This window comes from Zingiber officinale, chromosome 2B (assembly GCF_018446385.1).
Source record: "Zingiber officinale cultivar Zhangliang chromosome 2B, Zo_v1.1, whole genome shotgun sequence".
NCBI classification, from domain to species: domain Eukaryota; kingdom Viridiplantae; phylum Streptophyta; class Magnoliopsida; order Zingiberales; family Zingiberaceae; genus Zingiber; species Zingiber officinale.
The window spans coordinates 81,153,527-81,174,013 of record NC_055989.1 but is presented as its reverse complement, the minus strand read 5'-3'; the positions used below and the strand labels follow the sequence as shown (position 1 = coordinate 81,174,013).

Genomic DNA, 20,487 nt, shown 5'->3' with positions numbered 1-20,487 from the left:
TATGCAAGATGTCCTTTAAATCATGGGTGATGTCATGTACAAGATGCTTTTCAAAACATGCTTCATGTCATGTGCAAAATGTCTTAAAAACAATATCATATAGTACATAAAAATAATCTCAACATGAGGGAGCCCGGCTTAGTACCACATACATACATAAATGTACGCATCCTAAGTAGACTCAAGGTAGCTAGTCTTGAACCTACTAGAAAACTAGGCCCGTAGCTCGACCTAGGGGCACGTAAGGAGCCCACCCTTTACTAAGCCCGTTTCGTAGTTCATCGACCTAGGGGCGCATAAGGAGCCCACCCTTTTGGTACAAGCCATACAAAGTAAAATATTATGTCATATACATATCATAGCATATCATGTTCATGTCATTCATAGCATATCATATACATGTCATTCATAGCATATCATATTCATGTCATTCATAGCATATCATGTACATGTCATTCATAGCATATCATATTCATGTCATTCATAGCATATCATGTACATGTCATTCATAACTTTTCATAACATAGAGAGTGCTCTTAGTCCCACTTGATAGGGAAGCAACTCTTAGGCCTTTCACTTAGCTTGTCATAAAGAGTGCTCTTAGTCCCAACAATAGGGAAGCATCTCTTAGGCCTTTTCTTTTCATTTCATAAAGCATACATATTTGAGCATTTAGCACATCATATAAGACATTTTCATGCATAATTCATAAGCATACATAAATTGAGCATTTAACATATCATGGAAAACATAAGAATGCATGGAACATAAGTTAGCATCTCCTAATTCATATCATGGCAAAGTGAAGCACATAAAGAGTCATAATTGGGTCTCAAACATCAACCTACAAAGGGTGGCAGAAACATGCAAGGGTTCTTCTAGATTGCAAGAAATCATAAAAGCATATGAACCTTAAATCAATCAATAACATTTATCCTAAGGAACATCATAACCATGTTAAATTTAGGTTCTAAGCTTCCTAGGTCTAAACTTCATAATGTGGCCGAAACATGCAAGGCCTAGATCTAGGTTACAATTAGCATATCAACATGTGAACCCTAAACAATTTTCATAACATTTATTATAAGCAACAACATGAGCATATTGAGTTTAGGTTTCAAGCTTCCTAGGTCTACAAACTATAAGTGGCCGAATGTCATAAGGTGTGGAGCTAGGTTCTCAACCAAATACAAGCATGAGAATATCATGTTAATTTCATATCATATCATAGGGAAAAAACATGAGCATGTTAGAGTTGAGTTTAAGCTTCCCTAAGCCTTAAATTCTATCTTGGCCGAAAGTTTTCAATGTGGAAACCTAGTTCTAAACAACATGAAATCTTAAGTACATCAAGTTATCTTCATATCATATCATGAGGAAGATCATAAGCAAGTTAGATTTGAGCTTCAGCCTCACTAGGGTTTTTAATCCTTTCATGGCCGAAACCCTAAGGTAAGGTTCACCTAGTTTCAAACAACATACAAACATGAAACATCAAGGAAACATTCATAACATATCATGAGAAGGATCATAAGCATGTTAGTTTGAGTTTTAAGCTTCTCTAGGGTTCTTATTCCTTTCATGGCCGAAACTCTAAGGTAAGGTTCACCTAGTTCCAAACAACATACAAGCATGAAACATCAAAGAAACATTCATAACATATCATGAGAAAGATCATAAGCATGTTATTTTGAGTTTTAAGCTTCTCTAGGGTATTTAATCTCTTCATGGCCGAAACTCTAAGGTGGGGTTCACCTAGTTCCAAGCAACATACAAGCATGAAATATCAAAGAAACATTCATAACATATCATGAGAAAGATCATAAGCATGTTAGTTTGAGTTTTAAGCTTCTCTAGGGTTTTTAATCTCTTCATGGCCGAAACCCTAAGGTGGAGTTCACCTAGTTCCAAGCAACATACAAGCATGAAATATCAAGGAAATATTCATATCATATCATGAGAAAAAAAAACCCTAAGCATGTTGGTTTTGGGTTTAAGCTTTCATAGGTCTTACAACTCATCATGGCCGAAAGTTTCAAGGGAAACCCTAGGTTTTTAAGCCATCTAAACTTGAAGAAAAACCACATAACTACTTGTACCACAGGTGAGGGAATGCTTACCTCCTCTTGCTTGGTCTTTTTCTTATGAAATATACCCTTGTGAAGAAGAAGAAGAGAGCTCCTCCTTCTAGTATTTCCTTCGCTTCTCTTGCTTGTAAGAAGTAGGTCTTGAGGCTTTCTTCTTGAGGTTTAGTTTTCTTAGGGAGAAAACTTAGTTGAATCTCGAAAACTAGGGAGAGGGATGGCTCAAGGTCTTGGCAATGGTGAGGAAAGGGAGGAGGAAAATGAAACTCTTTTTTTTCTATTTTCCTTCGTATGCCAAGTGGGAGGAAGAAGCAAAGATGAATGTTTGCCTTCCCTTTCTCATTAACTCCTTCCTAATTATCCTTAATGAGGCAAAGTGTCCCCATTCATCCCCTTAATTCCTCTCATCTCATTCCCTCATGCATCTCCACGAAAATGGAAGAGAAGGAAGAAGGAAAAGACAACTTGTCTTTTGCTAGCTTTCTTCTTAATCATGAGAAGGAGGAAGAAAGCTATTTGAGATTTTCTTACTTCCTTACTCTTACTTTTTATCTAAAATTTCCACTCTCTATTTAACAATAATTTATGATGGCCTAGTGGTCAATCCATAATCCTTAAAGATTAAAAAGGTTCAAGGTTCAATCCTTGACCAATTCCTTTTTATATATTTTTGGTTCTATCTTATCTTTTTATTCTAAAAGAGAATCTTCACATACTTAACTTAAGAAATTCGTGGGTGTTACATCTTTATCAACAAAGCACGATAAGTTATTCAACCCCCTCCCCCTCTACATCCAGAGTGTCCCAACAAAACGGACGTGTAAAGGCTTGTAGAATTATTATTATAGAAGCCTTGGTCAAATGCCACTTTTATAAGGGATGGAAGACGCCTTCTATAGCATTGAAGGCACCTTCAATGCCAACTTCTATCCGTTAAAAAACGGCTCCTTATCGTCGATGATGTCTCTACCTTATCCGACCGAAGGAGCTTTCCAATCTCCCAAAGGCGCCTTCTATGAACAATACTCAAGGCACCTTCTAAGCTCTCGAAGGCGCCTCGGGTACTGTTCACCCGAGGTATTTTGTTCTCCCATTGCCTTGCAAAATGTGTTAGACCAATACAAAAATATTTAATCTACAAAACAAGGTTAGCACAATAATAATATGATTAATTTATGACTTAGGCGATGTCCTCCAGGTCAGGATCTAGTTAGAATCTCAATTTAGATTTTTGAAATAGACCTAAATTGGACCAACACCCACTATCCCCTCAACCAGGACTTGTTCTCATTGAGTCACTCTCATCCAGTGACTTATCTCCACTTAGTAAGTGTTAAGTTACCTTCTTGACGTCCAATCTGGCCAACCAGGTCTTCTTGTCGGAATCACACATCTGAACTTCGCCAACCGAGAATCAAACATCCTGATCTCCTACCGGAATCGCACATCTGGACTTCCTCCCCTCGGGAACCGAACATCCCGACCTCCGACTAGAATCCCACATTTTTGGACTCTGCCAATTGGGAATCACACATCCTGACTAGACTTCCTGCCTAGTGTTTGGTCCTCTTGACTCGTCAAGTTAGTCAACCCTACACACTCAATAATAAGGTTAGATCAACAACACATCTAACTTTAATTTATTTGTCATTCATCAAAACTCAAGTTTGATCATTGATGTTAAATGCACCAACAGTGTCCTCCTATTTTTTTTAAATATACCGATGGAATAACGTCGAAAATAATATTTCATTGGTAAATATTGAAACCGGGTTGCGATACAGCGTTAGTGTTTACCGACGGAATATTATTTCCGTTAGTAATCACAAACGGAAATATTATATTCCATCGGTAAATACTGACGGAATCTTGGATTTCATTGGTATAATTACTGACGGAATTTGTATTTCGTCGGTGTTTATCGGTGAAAAATAATATTCCGTCGGCAAGTAATGTTATGAGTCAGATTTTCATTCAATAAATACCGAGAGAAGTAAAATTCTATCGATGGGTACCAACGAAATTTATATTTAGTCGGTAATTTTATTGTACCAATAGAAGTTATAATTCTGTTAGTATTTATACCAACGGAATTGTAATTTTTGTCAGTATATTTAGATACAAAAACTTATTCCGTCCGTATATAGTGATAGAATGTAAATTCCGTCGGTAAAATCATCTCTGACACAATATATTCCGACTATTGTATTTCCATCGTAATTTTGTCGCAAAACCAATATAGCGACGGAATTACGACGAAAATTTCTATCGATAATAAGGGGTTTTTTGTAGTGCAAGAAGACCTCCCGAACTTTAAAAGGGCATAACTTTTAATTTAGAAATTAAAACTAGACTATATTTTTTTTCACTTGTATTTCTTTAGGAGATTTATTTATTTTTATATTTAGAGTATTTTTGATAATTTTACCTATTACACCTTAGAGTTTGTCTAAGCACCTGTTTAATTGGAATTATAGTTTTTTGGATAAAATTTCCTTTCCGATGGAGCCTCGTCGCTGTCTAAGCACATGTTTGTCTAAGCACATGTTTCATGCTGCTCTAGATGTCGTCGTTGTCGTAGGTCGTAGACGATGAGGAAGACGACGAGGGCCCTTGGGTAGAGTCAGGGCAAAAGGTGATGGCGATTGGCGTAATCGGCCAAATCCAAGACGAAAAAACGAAAAGAAAAAACGAAGAAAATGCCTGGACATCCATCGTGATAGTGTTCAGCTCCTCGTTTGAGGATCTTGAACATTGCATGTGGATGAGAAAATATGGATGATCATAAATTTATTGGGAATATCCCATGAAAATGATCATAAATTTAAAAGGGATATATATATGTCTATTGTTATAAAAAAAAATTTAAGGTAGAATTTAAAAATAAAATCATAAAAATTTAAATTTTAAATGGATAATATCATATTGTTGGTATGAGATCTTTTAGGTATATTTTAAAAATAAAATCACTAAGACTTAGATTCAATGTTTAAAATGGATAATATAATATCATTGTGAAGATATATATAAATTCTTTTGGTCACAACAAAGTTTAGGGGAGACTCAAAGTAAGTCAATAATAATCGATGCAGATGTTTGCAGGAGGCCTATAACATGTTAAGAGTGACCGAATATTTACATGGAGACCTGAAATAAATCAAGAGTAACCGGATACGATTATTTATAGGGAGGCACAGAACATATCAAAAGTAACCGGATGTTTACAGGGAGATTCAAACTATAAAATAATAGTAGTCCTTAATTTGAACAAAGGATTAATATAATTAATCATGGATTTTAAAGGGATAAAATTATCTCTATTATTAATGAGATCTTTTGGCTATAGCTGTAAAATCATACCTTTATTAAAATATATGAATTATTTTAGTCTCAACGTAATCAATTATGTTTTCTATAGTCATGCGATCGGAGTATTATTTATACATCCAGAAGAATGATCTTAATGATCCATTAATTTGCCGATCCATAGTTAGAAATGGAATCCATGAATAAAAATGGAATTCATGGTGATCAAGAAGTGACCATGGCCGAGCTAACGGGAGGCCACGGCCATCTCTGGAACATCATCTTCAGCTACGCCAACTCCATGGCCCTCAAGTGCGCCGCAGAGCTCGGCATCGCCATGGCCAGCCTCTTCCTCTCTCTGTTCTGCTCACCAAGCTCTCTATTCTCCCCTCAAGAACCGACTCATTCCGCTGCCTCATGCGCTTGCTCGTACACTGTGGCCTCTTTACGAGCTCGACCGCCAGAAACGAAGAAGAAGAAGAAGCCTACGCCCTCACCCCCATCTCTGCCTCCTTTCTCGTGACCAGCAAAGCAGAGAACATGTCCCCGTTCGTGCTCGCAATTCTCGACCCGGTCCTTGTCAACCCCGGGCACTGCTTGAGCAGGTGGTTCACCTCCTCCGCCGAACCACCCACCGCCTTCGACCTCTTCCACGGGAAGTCATTGTTCGAGTTGACCGGAAACAACCCCGAGTTCAACGTTAATTTCAACCTGGGCATGGCCGCCGATGCCAGCTTCATGGCGAAATTGGTCCTCAAACAGTACGGCGACGACGTCTTCCGGGGCCTGCGATCGCTGGTGGACGTTGGAGGAGGGATTGGCGCGCTGGCCACCGCCATAGCCAACGCCTTCCCGCAGATCAAGTGCGCCGTGTTCGATCTCCCGCACGTTGTGAGTTCGCTGCAGGGAAACCCAACGGTGGCAGCCATCGCTGGCAACGTGTTCGAGTTTGTCCCCCCTGCCGACGCAGTGATTCTCAAGGCAATATCATTAATTTTCTTCTTCCATTTAATTTTCTTATAATTAATAATCAATCAATCATCTGCTGCTATATAATGCAGTGGATATTGCATGACTGGAACGACGAAGACTGCGTGAGGATACTGAAAAATTGCAAGAAGGCGATTCCTCCAAAGGAGGGAGGAGGGAAGGTGATAATTATTGAAATGGTGAGGAAATTGAAAAATGAGGAGGATGGGAGTAATCATGATGAAACGACAGAGACGCAGCTTCTGTGGGATGCGTACGTAAGGGCGGCTGTGCCAGGGAAGGAGAGGAGCGAAGCAGAATGGAAAAGTATCTTTATAGCTGCTGGTTTCTCAGACTACAGCGTCTCACCAATCTCGGGCTTGCGTTCTCTCATCCAGCTCTTCTATTGATTGTTAATTAAGATTACGTACGTACTGTAAATAGTATGATGAGATTGCAGTAGGAGCTGAAGAAGCCACTTCATCTTATCTAGAATTATGATGGTTGATCTGCTGATGCATCAACCAATATCATAATTCATTTTCTTTTAAATCTGTTCAGGTTATATTCATGCATGTTGTATCCTATGTATCGCTATGTACGTATTTGCATGTGTGCCTTCCTTTACTCACTATGCATAATAAATAGAATGTTGAATTATCTCTTCTTTGTAAAAGCAATTGGTGTGTAATATAAGAGACGTAAAGAAACTTTGTATCGTGTAATATAAAAGACTTGCAAGGTTGCATCCTCTTTTTAATTTCTAGCTAATCTTTTGAAATATGCTTGACTAAGTAGATTGATGGCTTTTGCATCTCCTTGTTTGTCAAAAATATACTCATGTGTGTAGGATGAAATTCACCTAGATGGGCTTAATACGAGTAGATTGATGGCTTCTGCACCTCTCCTTCATGCGCCAGTGTCAATGAATGACACTCCCCTCCAATCTTTGAGGTGGAGGCCTCTTCAATTTCTTCATCCTCGGATGTTGAGCATCCCTCAACCTCCAAATCTTCGTGCACATCAAACAAAGAGTACATCCCTTTACCCTTGTCTTGATACTCTTTTTAGGATGGATCTTTCTCCAAATCTTCTTAATACAATGAGTCTCCCTCTTTGGATTCTTCCTAATTTGGTATAGTGGAGGGTGTAAAATATCGGAAATAGGCGAATATTAATAAGGGAATTTTTCGAAATTTTTAGAAATTTTTCGGGAATTTTTCGGAGCTCGTATGGACAAGTTAACGGGGATAAAAACGGGGCCGGGAAAGCCTATTTAGGCTACCCCATTTAAGTGAGGGAAAGTTTGCTTTTCTGTTATTTCTTTTCTTTATTTGTTTTTTTATTTCTTTTCCTCCGGTTTTTTTTTTATTTGTTGTCGTTCACTCCTTCCCCGCGTGCCCTAGCCCCCTCCTCGCACCCGAGCCATCCCGACACCGCCTGCCATTCTCCTCCTTGCCCTAACCGCCGGCGGCGGTTACTCCTCCTCGAGCGTACAGCCCCTCCGCCGAGCCCTCCTCTTCCTTTTCTCCTCTTCTGTGAAGCCGAGTCCTCTGTGCCTAGCGTCACCGCCGACGCCGCCTCCTCTGGTCCGGCGAGACACCGCCGGCCTTCCTTCTGTCGACGCCGCCGTCTTCAACCCTAGCGCTGACCGCTCCTTTCACTGGAGAGCCGAATGCCGATCTCTTCTTCTGTGCTCATCCCGCGACTCCCATCTCACGGCGCCACCTGCTATCTGCCCTAGCCGAGACCGGGGTGCCGAGTTCTTCCTTGGTGTGCCACTTCCGAGTGCGAGTTTGTTGCTTCCCTTGGTTCTCACTCAGTGTACTCCTCTCTGCTCTAATCTGCCGCTGACCGAGTTGCTACTTTCCGCACGAAGCTAGTACAGCCAAGCCCTAGTTTCCCGATCGCTTCTGCCCTAGTGCTGGTTGCCACTTCTTCTGTGCCAGCCGACGCCACTGCCCTAGTGCTCTCTGCCTTGGTCAAATCCACGGTGAGGTGTAGTTTGGTTGGAAATTCTGTATGTTTAATAATGTGGATTAATTACTGTTTTGGTTTGTTCGTTTTGTTCCAGCAGCAATTTATCTTTGCTGGTTGTAAACAATTCTAATTGGGCAACAACTTTGTGACTTCCAGCAACGATTGAATTGAGGTAATGTTTATGGTTTTGATCTTTGTGTTAGATTATTGCTAGTTGTGTTAGCAATAATTATTGATTTAGGTTTATAAGTTGTATAACGGTGTAGTTGGGGTTAATGAAACTAACCCTAACTGGTCAGTGGATTAGAAATTAGTTAGCTATTTATTTATAATTAAATTAGCTAAACTGTGCGATTTAACACAGGACTTTGACGCGAGACGAGTATCTCGGAGTCAGATTGGACCTTTCTATTTTCGGAGGCGGGTACTTTTGACTTATTGTCTTTGATATGCTTAGTAATTAAATTAACAAGATGCATTAATTGTGTTTCTTACTTGTTTCGGTTAATCACTTCCCAATACATGCTACCTGTTGATTGATTGTTTGTTTACATCTTGTATGGATATGTACCTGATTCCACATGCTCATGGGTAGTGATATAACCATATTTTACCATGTCAGGACCTAGGTTTGATACCTTGATATGATTCATTCGCTTTGGTGCACATTATGATATGTCCAGAGATTGGTTTAGTATATTACCATGTTTAGTGACATGCACCATTCGCATGATTGCATGCTGAGTGATGATTGCTCCTTTATAGTCGAGCACTTTGCCAGTTTCATCACTGTTCCGTTGTGACGCTCATGGGTAGCGGGACACAGCGTGGTAGCACGTCAGTTTGACTCTTCCGGTGCTCCGTTGATCCGCTCATGGGTAGTGTGACGCAGCGTGTAGCACGTTAGAGATTCCTCTCCGTCATAGTGTACCGGGAGATGAGAGCATTGCGCTCCCCCATTTATGATTTGGGGTAGGAGTACGTATGTACTCCGACAGCATCCCGTCCACTCGATCACTCATCAGGAGTAGTGTTGCAGAGTGCACGGTTGTCACAGCCCTACCCACTCGGTCCCACTTTTGTTATGAGTTGGCTGACTGGCGTCAGGGGTGACCATGGCATTGGCATCATATGCATGATGCATTGATTGTTTGTGATTGTGTTTGTTGCATTTATATGCTGCATATTGTTTGGATACCATGTTTGACATGCATACAGGTTTTCTATACCCTTCGGACTGTTTGTCCTTATACCGGGTCCTGATTAGTACAGTATTCTCCTGTTTACTTCAGTTTGTATTCACCTTTATGGCATCAGGAGACTGTACGCATGATTAGTGCTAGGTGTTATTTCTTTACTTTGCATATCAATTGTACCTGCTGAGTGTTGGACTCACCCCGCCTCCATTGATGCTATTTTCAGGTTGATGCTGTCAGGAGAGAGTTCCAGATGCTGTTCCCTGCAGACCTCTGGTCATTATTGGTTTTCTTTTGGTTTCTTTCTGTTTTAGACTGTTGAACTTGTTATGTTTTGAACTCTTCTATTCATGGATATTGTATGGATTTTATTGTGTCGATGGATTTGGTTATTGGATTTATTCTACTACATGCCTGCCTGGACAGCAGAAGAGGTAAGAAAAAAAAAATCGGATTTGGGCTTTACGAGTGTAGTTGAGTAGGGTTGATTTCGAGTCAGAGTATTACTATGTTGTTTATTTTATTAACTGCGTGGTTGTGACAGCCAGAGGCTGAATACTTATATAAACTGCGCGGTGATTGATTTTATTTACTGTTATTATTCCAGCCGCATGTGGCTGAGGTATGGAGATATGTAGAAAGTTTCAGATTGTCCGCCGTACAGGGGAGATGCTGCCGAAATTTCTTCGGACGGGGACTCCTTTGGGGCGTGACAATTTAGTGGTATCACAGCCGGTATACGATACTTGCTATACGTTTTGGATTTTTTAGATTTATCTGATACCAATTTATTTGGTATCAGAGCGCATGTTTTGCGATTCTTTGTTTACGTATTTTGGATTTTTGGGAAAATCTGATACCAATTTATTATTGGTATCAAAGCGCCAGGTTTGGGCGATACTTGTTTTTATTTGTGTGATGCAGATTTTCGAGATTTGGCTGATACCAATTTATTGGTATCAGAGCGGGTTATGATACCTGCTTTTAGTATTCTGGATATATTGTGCTAGCCCAAGTTGGCGGTTCAGACTGGGTAGTTATTTTGGTTCCGCGGATTTTCCATTACGTATATGTTTTGGACTTTTTGTTTCGGATTTATATGGATTTTCGGTGATTTTCATGTTCGGAATTTTGAGGTCAGAAGTTGGGGACTGGACATCGACGGAACATCTCCAGACGACATATAGGTATGATGTTTAATTTTATAGTTTATGACAGGTATTAGCATTCTTTATTTAGTACTTGTCTGGATGTTGTAGCACATATTACATGTGATGGGTTATCCATTGAGCATGATTGACCTTAATAGATATCAAGGATTATTATCTCTAGTGATTTTCTTATCATAGCATCAGTAGTTTTATCTTCTGTTACTACTAGTAGGAGATGGAGGCACATACCAGTCTCTGCTATTGTTAGTTGGGTAGTGGATGACACTTACCTATTCCTGTTGACTTAGTCAGTTGAGTTTTTATACTCATATCTTTTGGATATTAGGGTACCCGATACGATGAAAATTGTTTATTGGGGAGTTACCATGTTTGATCATTGTTGAGAATGGTTTGAGGTTGAGGGATATTGTGAGATCAGATATTTTGATGTGTTGATTTCTAATGATTTAAGAGAGTAAATGTTATGTGGTTGTTGATGATCTTTTAGGGGATAACTATTTTGATGATCTTTTATTTGGGTTGTCATTGATGGTGATATAGTGAGTATCATGTATGGTGTTCACAGGTTGATGTTTATAGTTGATGATCAGATTATAAATTGGAAGCTAGAGAGTTTATGTGCCTATGAGATTTTTGATTTTAATAAATCTGGTTAATTGTGGTTAGTTAACAGGATGATAAAATTGATATTTGTTTCATCTGATATTGAACTATGTGGATAAATAATGATTTGATGTTTTGAATGTTAACTTACCCTCATGGAGAGTAGAGACTTATTTATCTGATATTAGTGGGCTGATATTTTTGAGGATAAAAAAAAATGAGGGTGTCTCGATGATATTGAATTCTAGTTTTTTTCTTTTGGGTCGTACACATTTATTCATATGATATTATGTGGATTGACATTCTCTAGTTTGAGATGATGTATTAGTGTTGAATTGACCCATGAACTGATTTAGTTATTTGATAATGTAGTATACCATTTGATCGTGGTTTGATATACCTTAGTTGCTTGTGGAGGATTAAGGTATTCTTGATTAGTTAGTAGATGAATGATTTAGTTTTGTTGGTTGATCAGTAGAGGATTGTCATACTCTATTTTTAGAGGTTTGAACTTTTAGGTTGTTTGTGCTTAGTTATGTATCTAGAGCACATTTGAGTACATGCTTTGTACTGACGTGGAAAGGACAGATTCAGCCGTATATCATTGTCGGCTTGGATAGTTTATAGCGGATCGATGTATCCTATTCCATGAAGACTTTGACCATGGACTGTATATATCTGGTGGGATAACTTAGAGGGTGCATTGGGGTATATGGCCCCGCTGATGTAAGGAAGTGTAGAGCTAATTGCTTAACACTTATGGGATACACTCGTTACTAGTGTATACTGGAAGAGTACATTTGGATTTATGATGATAAAATCTTCCCATTAGATATAGTCTTGGTAGCATATGACATTGACTTGCAATGTTATACCAGGGTGTGTATACCTTTCTTGTCCGATACTAGTTCCTTTGAACTTAGAGCAGGGTTGTTACTGGATGATTAGGCTATTTTATTTTGGGTTACTTTTGAGTGATGTATTTATGCTTGATACATATGCATGAATCTTGTTTAGATGTACCCGTAATCCATGAGTGTTGGTAGCATAAGGTTGGTCTCTTTGATTGAGCTGGTATGCTCATTTTACATGTCTATGTTGCATGTAATTTTGATTGTTATGTGTTGTAAGAGTCTTGTGGAAGACTGTCGATTTGCAAATAGTATATGTATCCATGTTCTGATATGGTTTGTAGGTTTCTTATGGATCATAGCTATGTAGTTCGGTGTATGTATCGGGAGGTATTATTGAAGATGTCTTGTTGATTAAATCCGAGATGTAGTATAAGTACATCGGTGGTGTTTTGATGGAGGCATTTTGTCGATTTAATCTGAGTTGTGATATGTACATATGTGTTTGGTGTGGTATTTGAGGTATCTTTTTGATTATGTTTGATTTGTGAGCGCACCTGGATTTAGTATGCTTTATTGGAAGTATATGTTGGTTATACTCTTGGCATAGGTGTATATATGTCATATGAGTGTTGTTCGAGGTGTATTGTTGATTTTACCTATGTTGATTTTGTACACGGGTTTGGTATGCATTGTTGGAGGTATCAAGATGATTTATACCTATGTTGTGAGTATGTTTGGTGTATATTAATTGGAGGAATATGTCGATCATACATATGTTGTGTGAGCATGTGTGCTAGGTATATATTGGTAGTAGCATGATGATTTTACTTATGCTGAATGCAGAATGTGGAGTGACTGCATTATGTCATTTGTTGGATTAACTCATCAACTAATTCTTCTATCAGGGGATAACCCACTAGGATACTGATAGAGTTGATGATGGATTTGCTTAGTTTACTAGGTTGTTATAGCCTAGGTTAACCACAGTGATTTGTGGTAGAGAGATCTTGTACAGTCTCTAGCTGGATAGTTAGGTGCCTTTGGGTACTTATATATTATTTTGTGGTGGAGCGTTGCTCCCACATATTACGGATTGCTGGTAGCGGAGCATAGCTCCTATATTTATTGTAGATACCTATTTCAGACTATTTGTGGTAGAGCGTTGCTCCCACATATGTGATGTTTCCTGTGATGGAGCGTTGCTCTCACACTAGAGGATTTATTCTATGGTGATTTATGTTATTGATGATTAGATTTTTGACTTATTATCATAGATCTTATGGTTAGAAATGTCTGTGATACGGACATTATGTGTTTTGGTTTTTGGCCATATAGGCTTACAGAGACTTGATGATTTTGGTATTTCCAGGATGTTTGGATCGGATTCCATTGTCTTTGTAGACGATGATGTGATCTATTACGAATCAACGGTGAGTCACGCACATCATCTTTGCATAGGATAGAGATGTTTCGATGAGAATATCTATATACGAAGTTCAGTAGTGCGTTTTGGGTTTGTCTTATGTGAGATGTTTGAGCCATACGGTCACCAATAGGAGTATACCGTGGTTTCACATGAGATCGAGGTTGTTACCGTTGGGAGTAGACAGAGTCTATATAGGAAGCTCGCAACTTCCTCTGTTTGGTTCGATATTTCCGGAGATACGTTGAGGGTTTCTCACGGATTGCTACGCTACTTACACGCCTGACCATGAAAGGTGTGAAGTTTACTTGGATTGAGGATTTCAAGACCAGTTCCTAGGAGCAGAAGCGGAGACTAATGTCGGCTCGATTTTTGGTTTTTACCTTCTGGAGAGGACGGATTTGTCCTCTACACCGACACGTTTCTACAGGATATGGGTGCTATTCTAATGTAGCACGGTAGAGTATTCTCATATGCTTCTCCGTAGTTGAAGGAGTATGAGAAGAAATACCCAGTTCATGATCTGGAGTTGGCCGCTATTATTTTTGCCCTGAAGATTTGGCGGCATTACCTGTAAGATATTACATTGAGATTCTCACTGATCATCAGAATTTTAAATATCTGATTACTTGGAAGGAACTTAATCTTCGATAGAGGAGATGGATGGAGTTCCTGAAGGATTATGAGTGTACCATTAGCTATCACCCGAGAAAAACTAATGTGGTTGCCGATGTACTTGACTAGAAGTCCAAAGGGACTTTAGTTTGCCACCGAGTAGTGGTAACAGACTGGATTTAGGGTTTCTCCGAGTTAGACTTTGAGGAGCAGGGACAGACAGAGCAGGGTATTTTTGTTACCATAGTTGCTCAGTCGTTAATCTGGACGAGAATCCGAGAGGCCCAGTTGTTGGGACCTCATAGAGCTCAACGTGAGGCAAAGTGGTACATACTATCGGACAGAGGATGTTAGAGGCATAAGACTGCCAGAAGGGTTACGCTGACCGGAGTGGGAGACTCTTAGAGTTCTCCATTCGTGACCAGGTATTTTTGCGAGTTTCACCCAAGAAAGGGGTGAAGAGATTGGCCTTAGAGGTAAGCTAGCTCCGTGATACATTGGACCTTTCCAGATCTCGGAAAGGATTGGAGCAGTAGCTTACTGGTTGGCACTATCGCCGTCCTTGGTAGGCGTGCACGATGTATTCCACGTATCTATGCTGAGTAGATACGTACCTGACTCGACACATGTGCTGACAGATGTCTTAGTTCCAGTTCAGCCTGACGCCACTTATGAGGAGATTCCGGTATGGATTCGGGACCGGAAAGAGCGTCAGTTGAGGAACAAGACTGTCCGGCTGGTTAAAGTCGGATGGCAGCATCATTCGGACGAGGAGGCTACTTGGGAGCTCGAGGATACCATCCGAGCTCGATACCCCCATCTTTTCACTTGAGGATGTGATTTAGGTTACCGTTCAGCATTTATACTTTGTGTCTGCTATTGGTATTTGCTGATGGTAGATAACGAAATTTGGGGACCAAATTTTTGTTAGTGGGGGAGAATGTAAAATATCGGAAATAGGCGAATATTAATAAGGGAATTTTTCGAAATTTTTAGAAATTTTTCGGGAATTTTTCGGAGCTCGTATGGACAAGTTAACGGGGATAAAAACGGGGCCGGGAAAGCCTGTTTAGGCTACCCCATTTAAGTGAGGAAAAGTTTGCTTTTCTGTTATTTCTTTTCTTTATTTGTTTTTTTATTTCTTTTCCTCCGGTTTTTTTTTTATTTGTCATCGTTCACTCTTTCCCCGCGTGCCCTAGCCCCCTCCTCGCACCCGAGCCATCCCGACACCGCCTGCCATTCTCCTCCTTGCCCTAACCGCCGGCGGCGGTTACTCCTCCTCGAGCGTACAGCCCCTCCGCCGAGCCCTCCTCTTCCTTTTCTCCTCTTCTGTGAAGCCGAGTCCTCTGTGCCTAGCGTCACCGCCGACGCCGCCTCCTCTGGTCCGGCGAGACACCGCCGGCCTTCCTTCTGTCGACGCCGCCGTCTTCAACCCTAGCGCTGACCGCTCCTTTCACTGGAGAGCCGAATGCCGATCTCTTCTTCTGTGCTCATCCCGCGACTCCCATCTCACGGCGCCACCTGCTATCTGCCCTAGCCGAGACCGGGGTGCCGAGTTCTTCCTTGGTGTGCCACTTCCGAGTGCGAGTTTGTTGCTTCCCTTGGTTCTCACTCAGTGTACTCCTCTCTGCTCTAATCTGCCGCTGACCGAGTTGCTACTTTCCGCACGAAGCTAGTACAGCCAAGCCCTAGTTTCCCGATCGCTTCTGCCCTAGTGCTGGTTGCCACTGCTTCTGTGCCAGCCGACGCCACTGCCCTAGTGCTCTCTGCCTTGGTCAAATCCACGGTGAGGTGTAGTTTGGTTGGAAATTCTGTATGTTTAATAATGTGGATTAATTACTGTTTTGGTTTGTTCGTTTTGTTCCAGCAGCAATTTATCTTTGCTGGTTGTAAACAATTCTAATTGGGCAACAACTTTGTGACTTCCAGCAACGATTGAATTGAGGTAATGTTTATGGTTTTGATCTTTGTGTTAGATTATTGCTAGTTGTGTTAGCAATAATTATTGATTTAGGTTTATAAGTTGTATAACGGTGTAGTTGGGGTTAATGAAACTAACCCTAACTGGTCAGTGGATTAGAAATTAGTTAGCTATTTATTTATAATTAAATTAGCTAAACTGTGCGATTTAACACAGGACTTTGACGCGAGACGAGTATCTCGGAGTCAGATTGGACCTTTCTATTTTCGGAGGCGGGTACTTTTGACTTATTGTCTTTGATATGCTTAGTAATTAAATTAACAAGATGCATTAATTGTGTTTCTTACTTGTTTCGGTTAATCACTTCCCAATACATGCTACCTGTTGATTGATTGTTTGTTTACATCTTGTATGGATATGTACCTGATTCCACATGCTCATGGGTAGTGATATAACCATATTTTACCATGTCAGGACCTAGGTTTGATACCTTATATGATCAGATACCTTGATATGATTCATTCGCTTTGGTGCACATTATGATATGTCCAGAGATTGGTTTAGTATATTACCATGTTTAGTGACATGCACCATTCGCATGATTGCATGCTGAGTGATGATTGCTCCTTTATAGTCGAGCACTTTGCCAGTTTCATCACTGTTCGGTGCTCCGTTGTGACGCTCATGGGTAGCGGGACACAGCGTGGTAGCACGTCAGTTTGACTCTTCCGGTGCTCCGTTGATCCGCTCATGGGTAGTGTGACGCAGCGTGTAGCACGTTAGAGATTCCTCTCCGTCATAGTGTACTGGGAGATGAGAGCATTGCGCACCCCCATTTATGATTTGGGGTAGGAGTACGTATGTACTCCGACAGCATCCCGTCCACTCGATCACTCATCAGGAGTAGTGTTGCAGAGTGCACGGTTGTCACAGCCCTACCCACTCGGTCCCACTTTTGTTATGAGTTGGCTGACTGGCGTCAGGGGTGACCATGACATTGGCATCATATGCATGATGCATTGATTGTTTGTGATTGTGTTTGTTGCATTTATATGCTGCATATTGTTTGGATACCATGTTTGACATGCATACAGGTTTTCTATACCCTTCGGACTGTTTGTCCTTATACCGGGTCCTGATTAGTACAGTATTCTCCTGTTTACTTCAGTTTGTATTCACCTTTATGGCATCAGGAGACTGTACGCATGATTAGTGCTAGGTGTTATTTCTTTACTTTGCATATCAATTGTACCTGCTGAGTGTTGGACTCGCCCCGCCTCCATTGATGCTATTTTCAGGTTGATGCTGTCAGGAGAGAGTTCCAGATGCTGTTCCCTGCAGACCTCTGGTCATTATTGGTTTTCTTTTGGTTTCTTTCTGTTTTAGACTGTTGAACTTGTTATGTTTTGAACTCTTCTATTCATGGATATTGTATGGATTTTATTGTGTCGATGGATTTGGTTATTGGATTTATTCTACTACATGCCTGCCTGGACAGCAGAAGAGGTAAGAAAAAAAAAATCGGATTTGGGCTTTACGAGTGTAGTTGAGTAGGGTTGATTTCGAGTCAGAGTATTACTATGTTGTTTATTTTATTAACTGCGTGGTTGTGACAGCCAGAGGCTGAATACTTATATAAACTGCGTGGTGATTGATTTTATTTACTGTTATTATTCCAGCCGCATGTGGCTGAGGTATGGAGATATGTAGAAAGTTTCAGATTGTCCGCCGTACAGGGGAGATGCTGCCGAAATTTCTTCGGACGGGGACTCCTTTGGGGCGTGACAGAGGGGATTTCATGAATCTTTATCAATTTGCTCCAAAACTCCTTAGCATCTTCATAACCTCCAATCTTGCTCAAGATGTTGCTTGTCAATAAGTTGACCAATAATTTAGTCACTTTGTCATTTGCCTCGCTTCTCTTGATTTATTCTTCGCTCCATTTGCTCTTCTTGATGAACTTATCTTTGTCATTTGTTGAAACTTGAAAGTCTTCTATTAGATCAAACCATCGCTCTATCTCTATTATGAAGAAGTTATCGATCCTTAATTTTCAAGAATCGAAACTTGTAAATGTGAATGGTGGAGGCATCCTTGTATCATATCCGAGTATATCTCGGAAATCCATCTTGAAGTTGAGGTTGTTGATAAAGTCTTTGACTTTGTTGACTTTAGGCTTCAACTTCTTATTCTTCCTCTAACTCTTTGCCCTTTCTAACGATAAGTCACGTGAAGAGTGACCTCTCTTTGATACCACTTGTTAGGACACTCCAGGACCTAGGGGTGAATAGCTCGCTCGCTTCGTTGATGATGATCTTTTGCAGTGGAGATACTCGAAGCGAAGCGAACTCCTCAACGCTAACACAAGAATTTATTTGGTATCCATTTTAAGAAGAGGCGTCTAATCCAAAGATCTACATCCGACCACACTCTCCACTATGAAAATAACTCCTTCTTGAAATAATCCGAAGGTGAAAAAACCTTATACAAGCTCACATACAACAAGAAGGAAAGGAGAAGCTAATACAAAAGAAATCTTACAAGATTTACAACAATAAATCCTAGCCTGCTCTCTTCCTGTTTGAAAGCACCCCTTAATGGTTGGAAATGTAGCAGCACTTTGCTCCAAGAACCTTCAAGAATCGGAAATGAGTGTTGGAGAAGAATCGGTGAAGAGTTGTTGTGTTTGAACCTTGCCATTGCCTTTATACTTCGCAATCTAGGGCTCCTAAGCGATTGGGCCACGGCAGATCTAGGCGATCCCAGCCATATAAAGCTCGCAACCTACGTAATGATCATATCTCAATCGATTGGGGTAGCTGGATCGATCAACTAATCGATCCAGATGTCTTCTGTGCTCTTGCAGAAGACTTCGAAATCAATTGACCAATCGATTTCGGCTGCCTCGTGTCATTGCAAGAAAAATCGGCTCCAATCAATCAATTGATCGATTGGGAGACCTTTTGTGCTCATACAATTTTCTCTTAATTGATCACCTGATAGATTAAGCTCCTTGAATCAAAAATCACTACCAAACTGATCAATTGGCACAACTCTCAATCAATCAGCTGATCGATTGAGCAGCCCTAACTTGTTTTACTCAAGTTTAGGGTTCCCACGCTCAACATTCGGTCAACCATGACCTATTAGAACTCTTCATTGCTTAGCATCTGGTCAACCTTGAGCTGCTGGGACTTCGTCACCAAGTGTCCGATCAATCCTTTGACCCACTTGAACTTTTTTCCTCATGCCAAGTGGCTAGTTAACCTTGACCTACTTATACTTTCTATCTTGTGCCAAGTGCCCGATCCTCCATGACTCACTTGGACTTCCTCCTCATGTACAGTGTCTAGTCAACCTTGACCCACTTGGACTTACCGTCTCGTGCTAAGTATCTGGTCCTCCATGACCCACTTGGACTTCCAAATACCAGATGTTCGGTCAATCCTTTGACCCACCTAGATTTCCACTGTCTGACTGTAATACCCACTAAGCTTGTAAGATAAATATATGAATATCTTTTGACCCACCTAGATTTCCACTGTCTGACTGTAATACCCACTAAGCTTGTAAGATAAATATATGAATGTGGGATTTTTCCTTAGAAAAATAATAGGAAGTGAGTTGAAGCAAAAAGAAATAAAATGAAGAGGAGGTCAAGGATTGAACCATGAACCTCTTATATTATATTTCATAGAATTAATTAGTAGAAACCAATTGGGATAGAGAGAAGATGTTGATAACAAAGAAGGGAAACTCATGATAAAGGTAAGAGTAAAAGCTAGCCAAAAGAAAACAAGAAAGGAGCAAGAGAAAGACAACTTGTCTTCCTCCCTTTCTCTCCTTCTTCCTCTTTGTTGTTGCCGAAAATTTAAAGAGGGAATTAAGAGGATTCAATCCCCCTTATTTCATCATGAATGGTAAGAATAAATGAATAAATAAAATAAATAGGAAATAGGAAAAAAAAAGGCTAAGGGAGAAGGAAAGCAAAAATCAATTTTGCTACCTCTTCCCCCTTAACATAAAAGGGAGCAAGAAAAGAGAAGGTTATTTTTCTCTCATTTTCTCTCATTCTTCCTATCCCTCACAGAAACCATCAGTCCCCTCTCCTCCATCTTCGGCCCCAAAGCCAAGGTTTTCTCCTAAGAAAGCCTAAGATACAAGGAGGACTAAGCAAGGGAATCAAGGTAAAGGAACTAGAAGAAGAGGCTACTTCTTCCATCACCATACCTTAGACCCACAAGCGAAAAGGATGTAAGCTTCCCCTCACCTATGGTACAAGGCTTTTTATGTGATTTTCGGATTTTATAAGGATTAGAAAACCTAGGAAGGAATTTAAGAAAAATTCGGCCAAAGAAAGGGTT

The 20,487-nt window shown here is 40.3% G+C and overlaps 1 protein-coding gene across 1 annotated transcript; it reads left to right on the top strand.

Moving 5' to 3' along the window:
* Positions 1-5,580: 5,580 nt before the first annotated feature.
* Positions 5,581-6,769, top strand: LOC122048384 (trans-resveratrol di-O-methyltransferase-like). The gene is made up of 3 exons (XM_042609956.1): positions 5,581-5,750; positions 5,843-6,371; positions 6,452-6,769. The coding sequence occupies exons 1-3, from the start codon at positions 5,581-5,583 to the stop codon at positions 6,767-6,769; spliced, it is 1,017 nt and encodes a 338-aa protein (XP_042465890.1).
* The last annotated feature ends 13,718 nt before the right edge of the window (positions 6,770-20,487 follow it).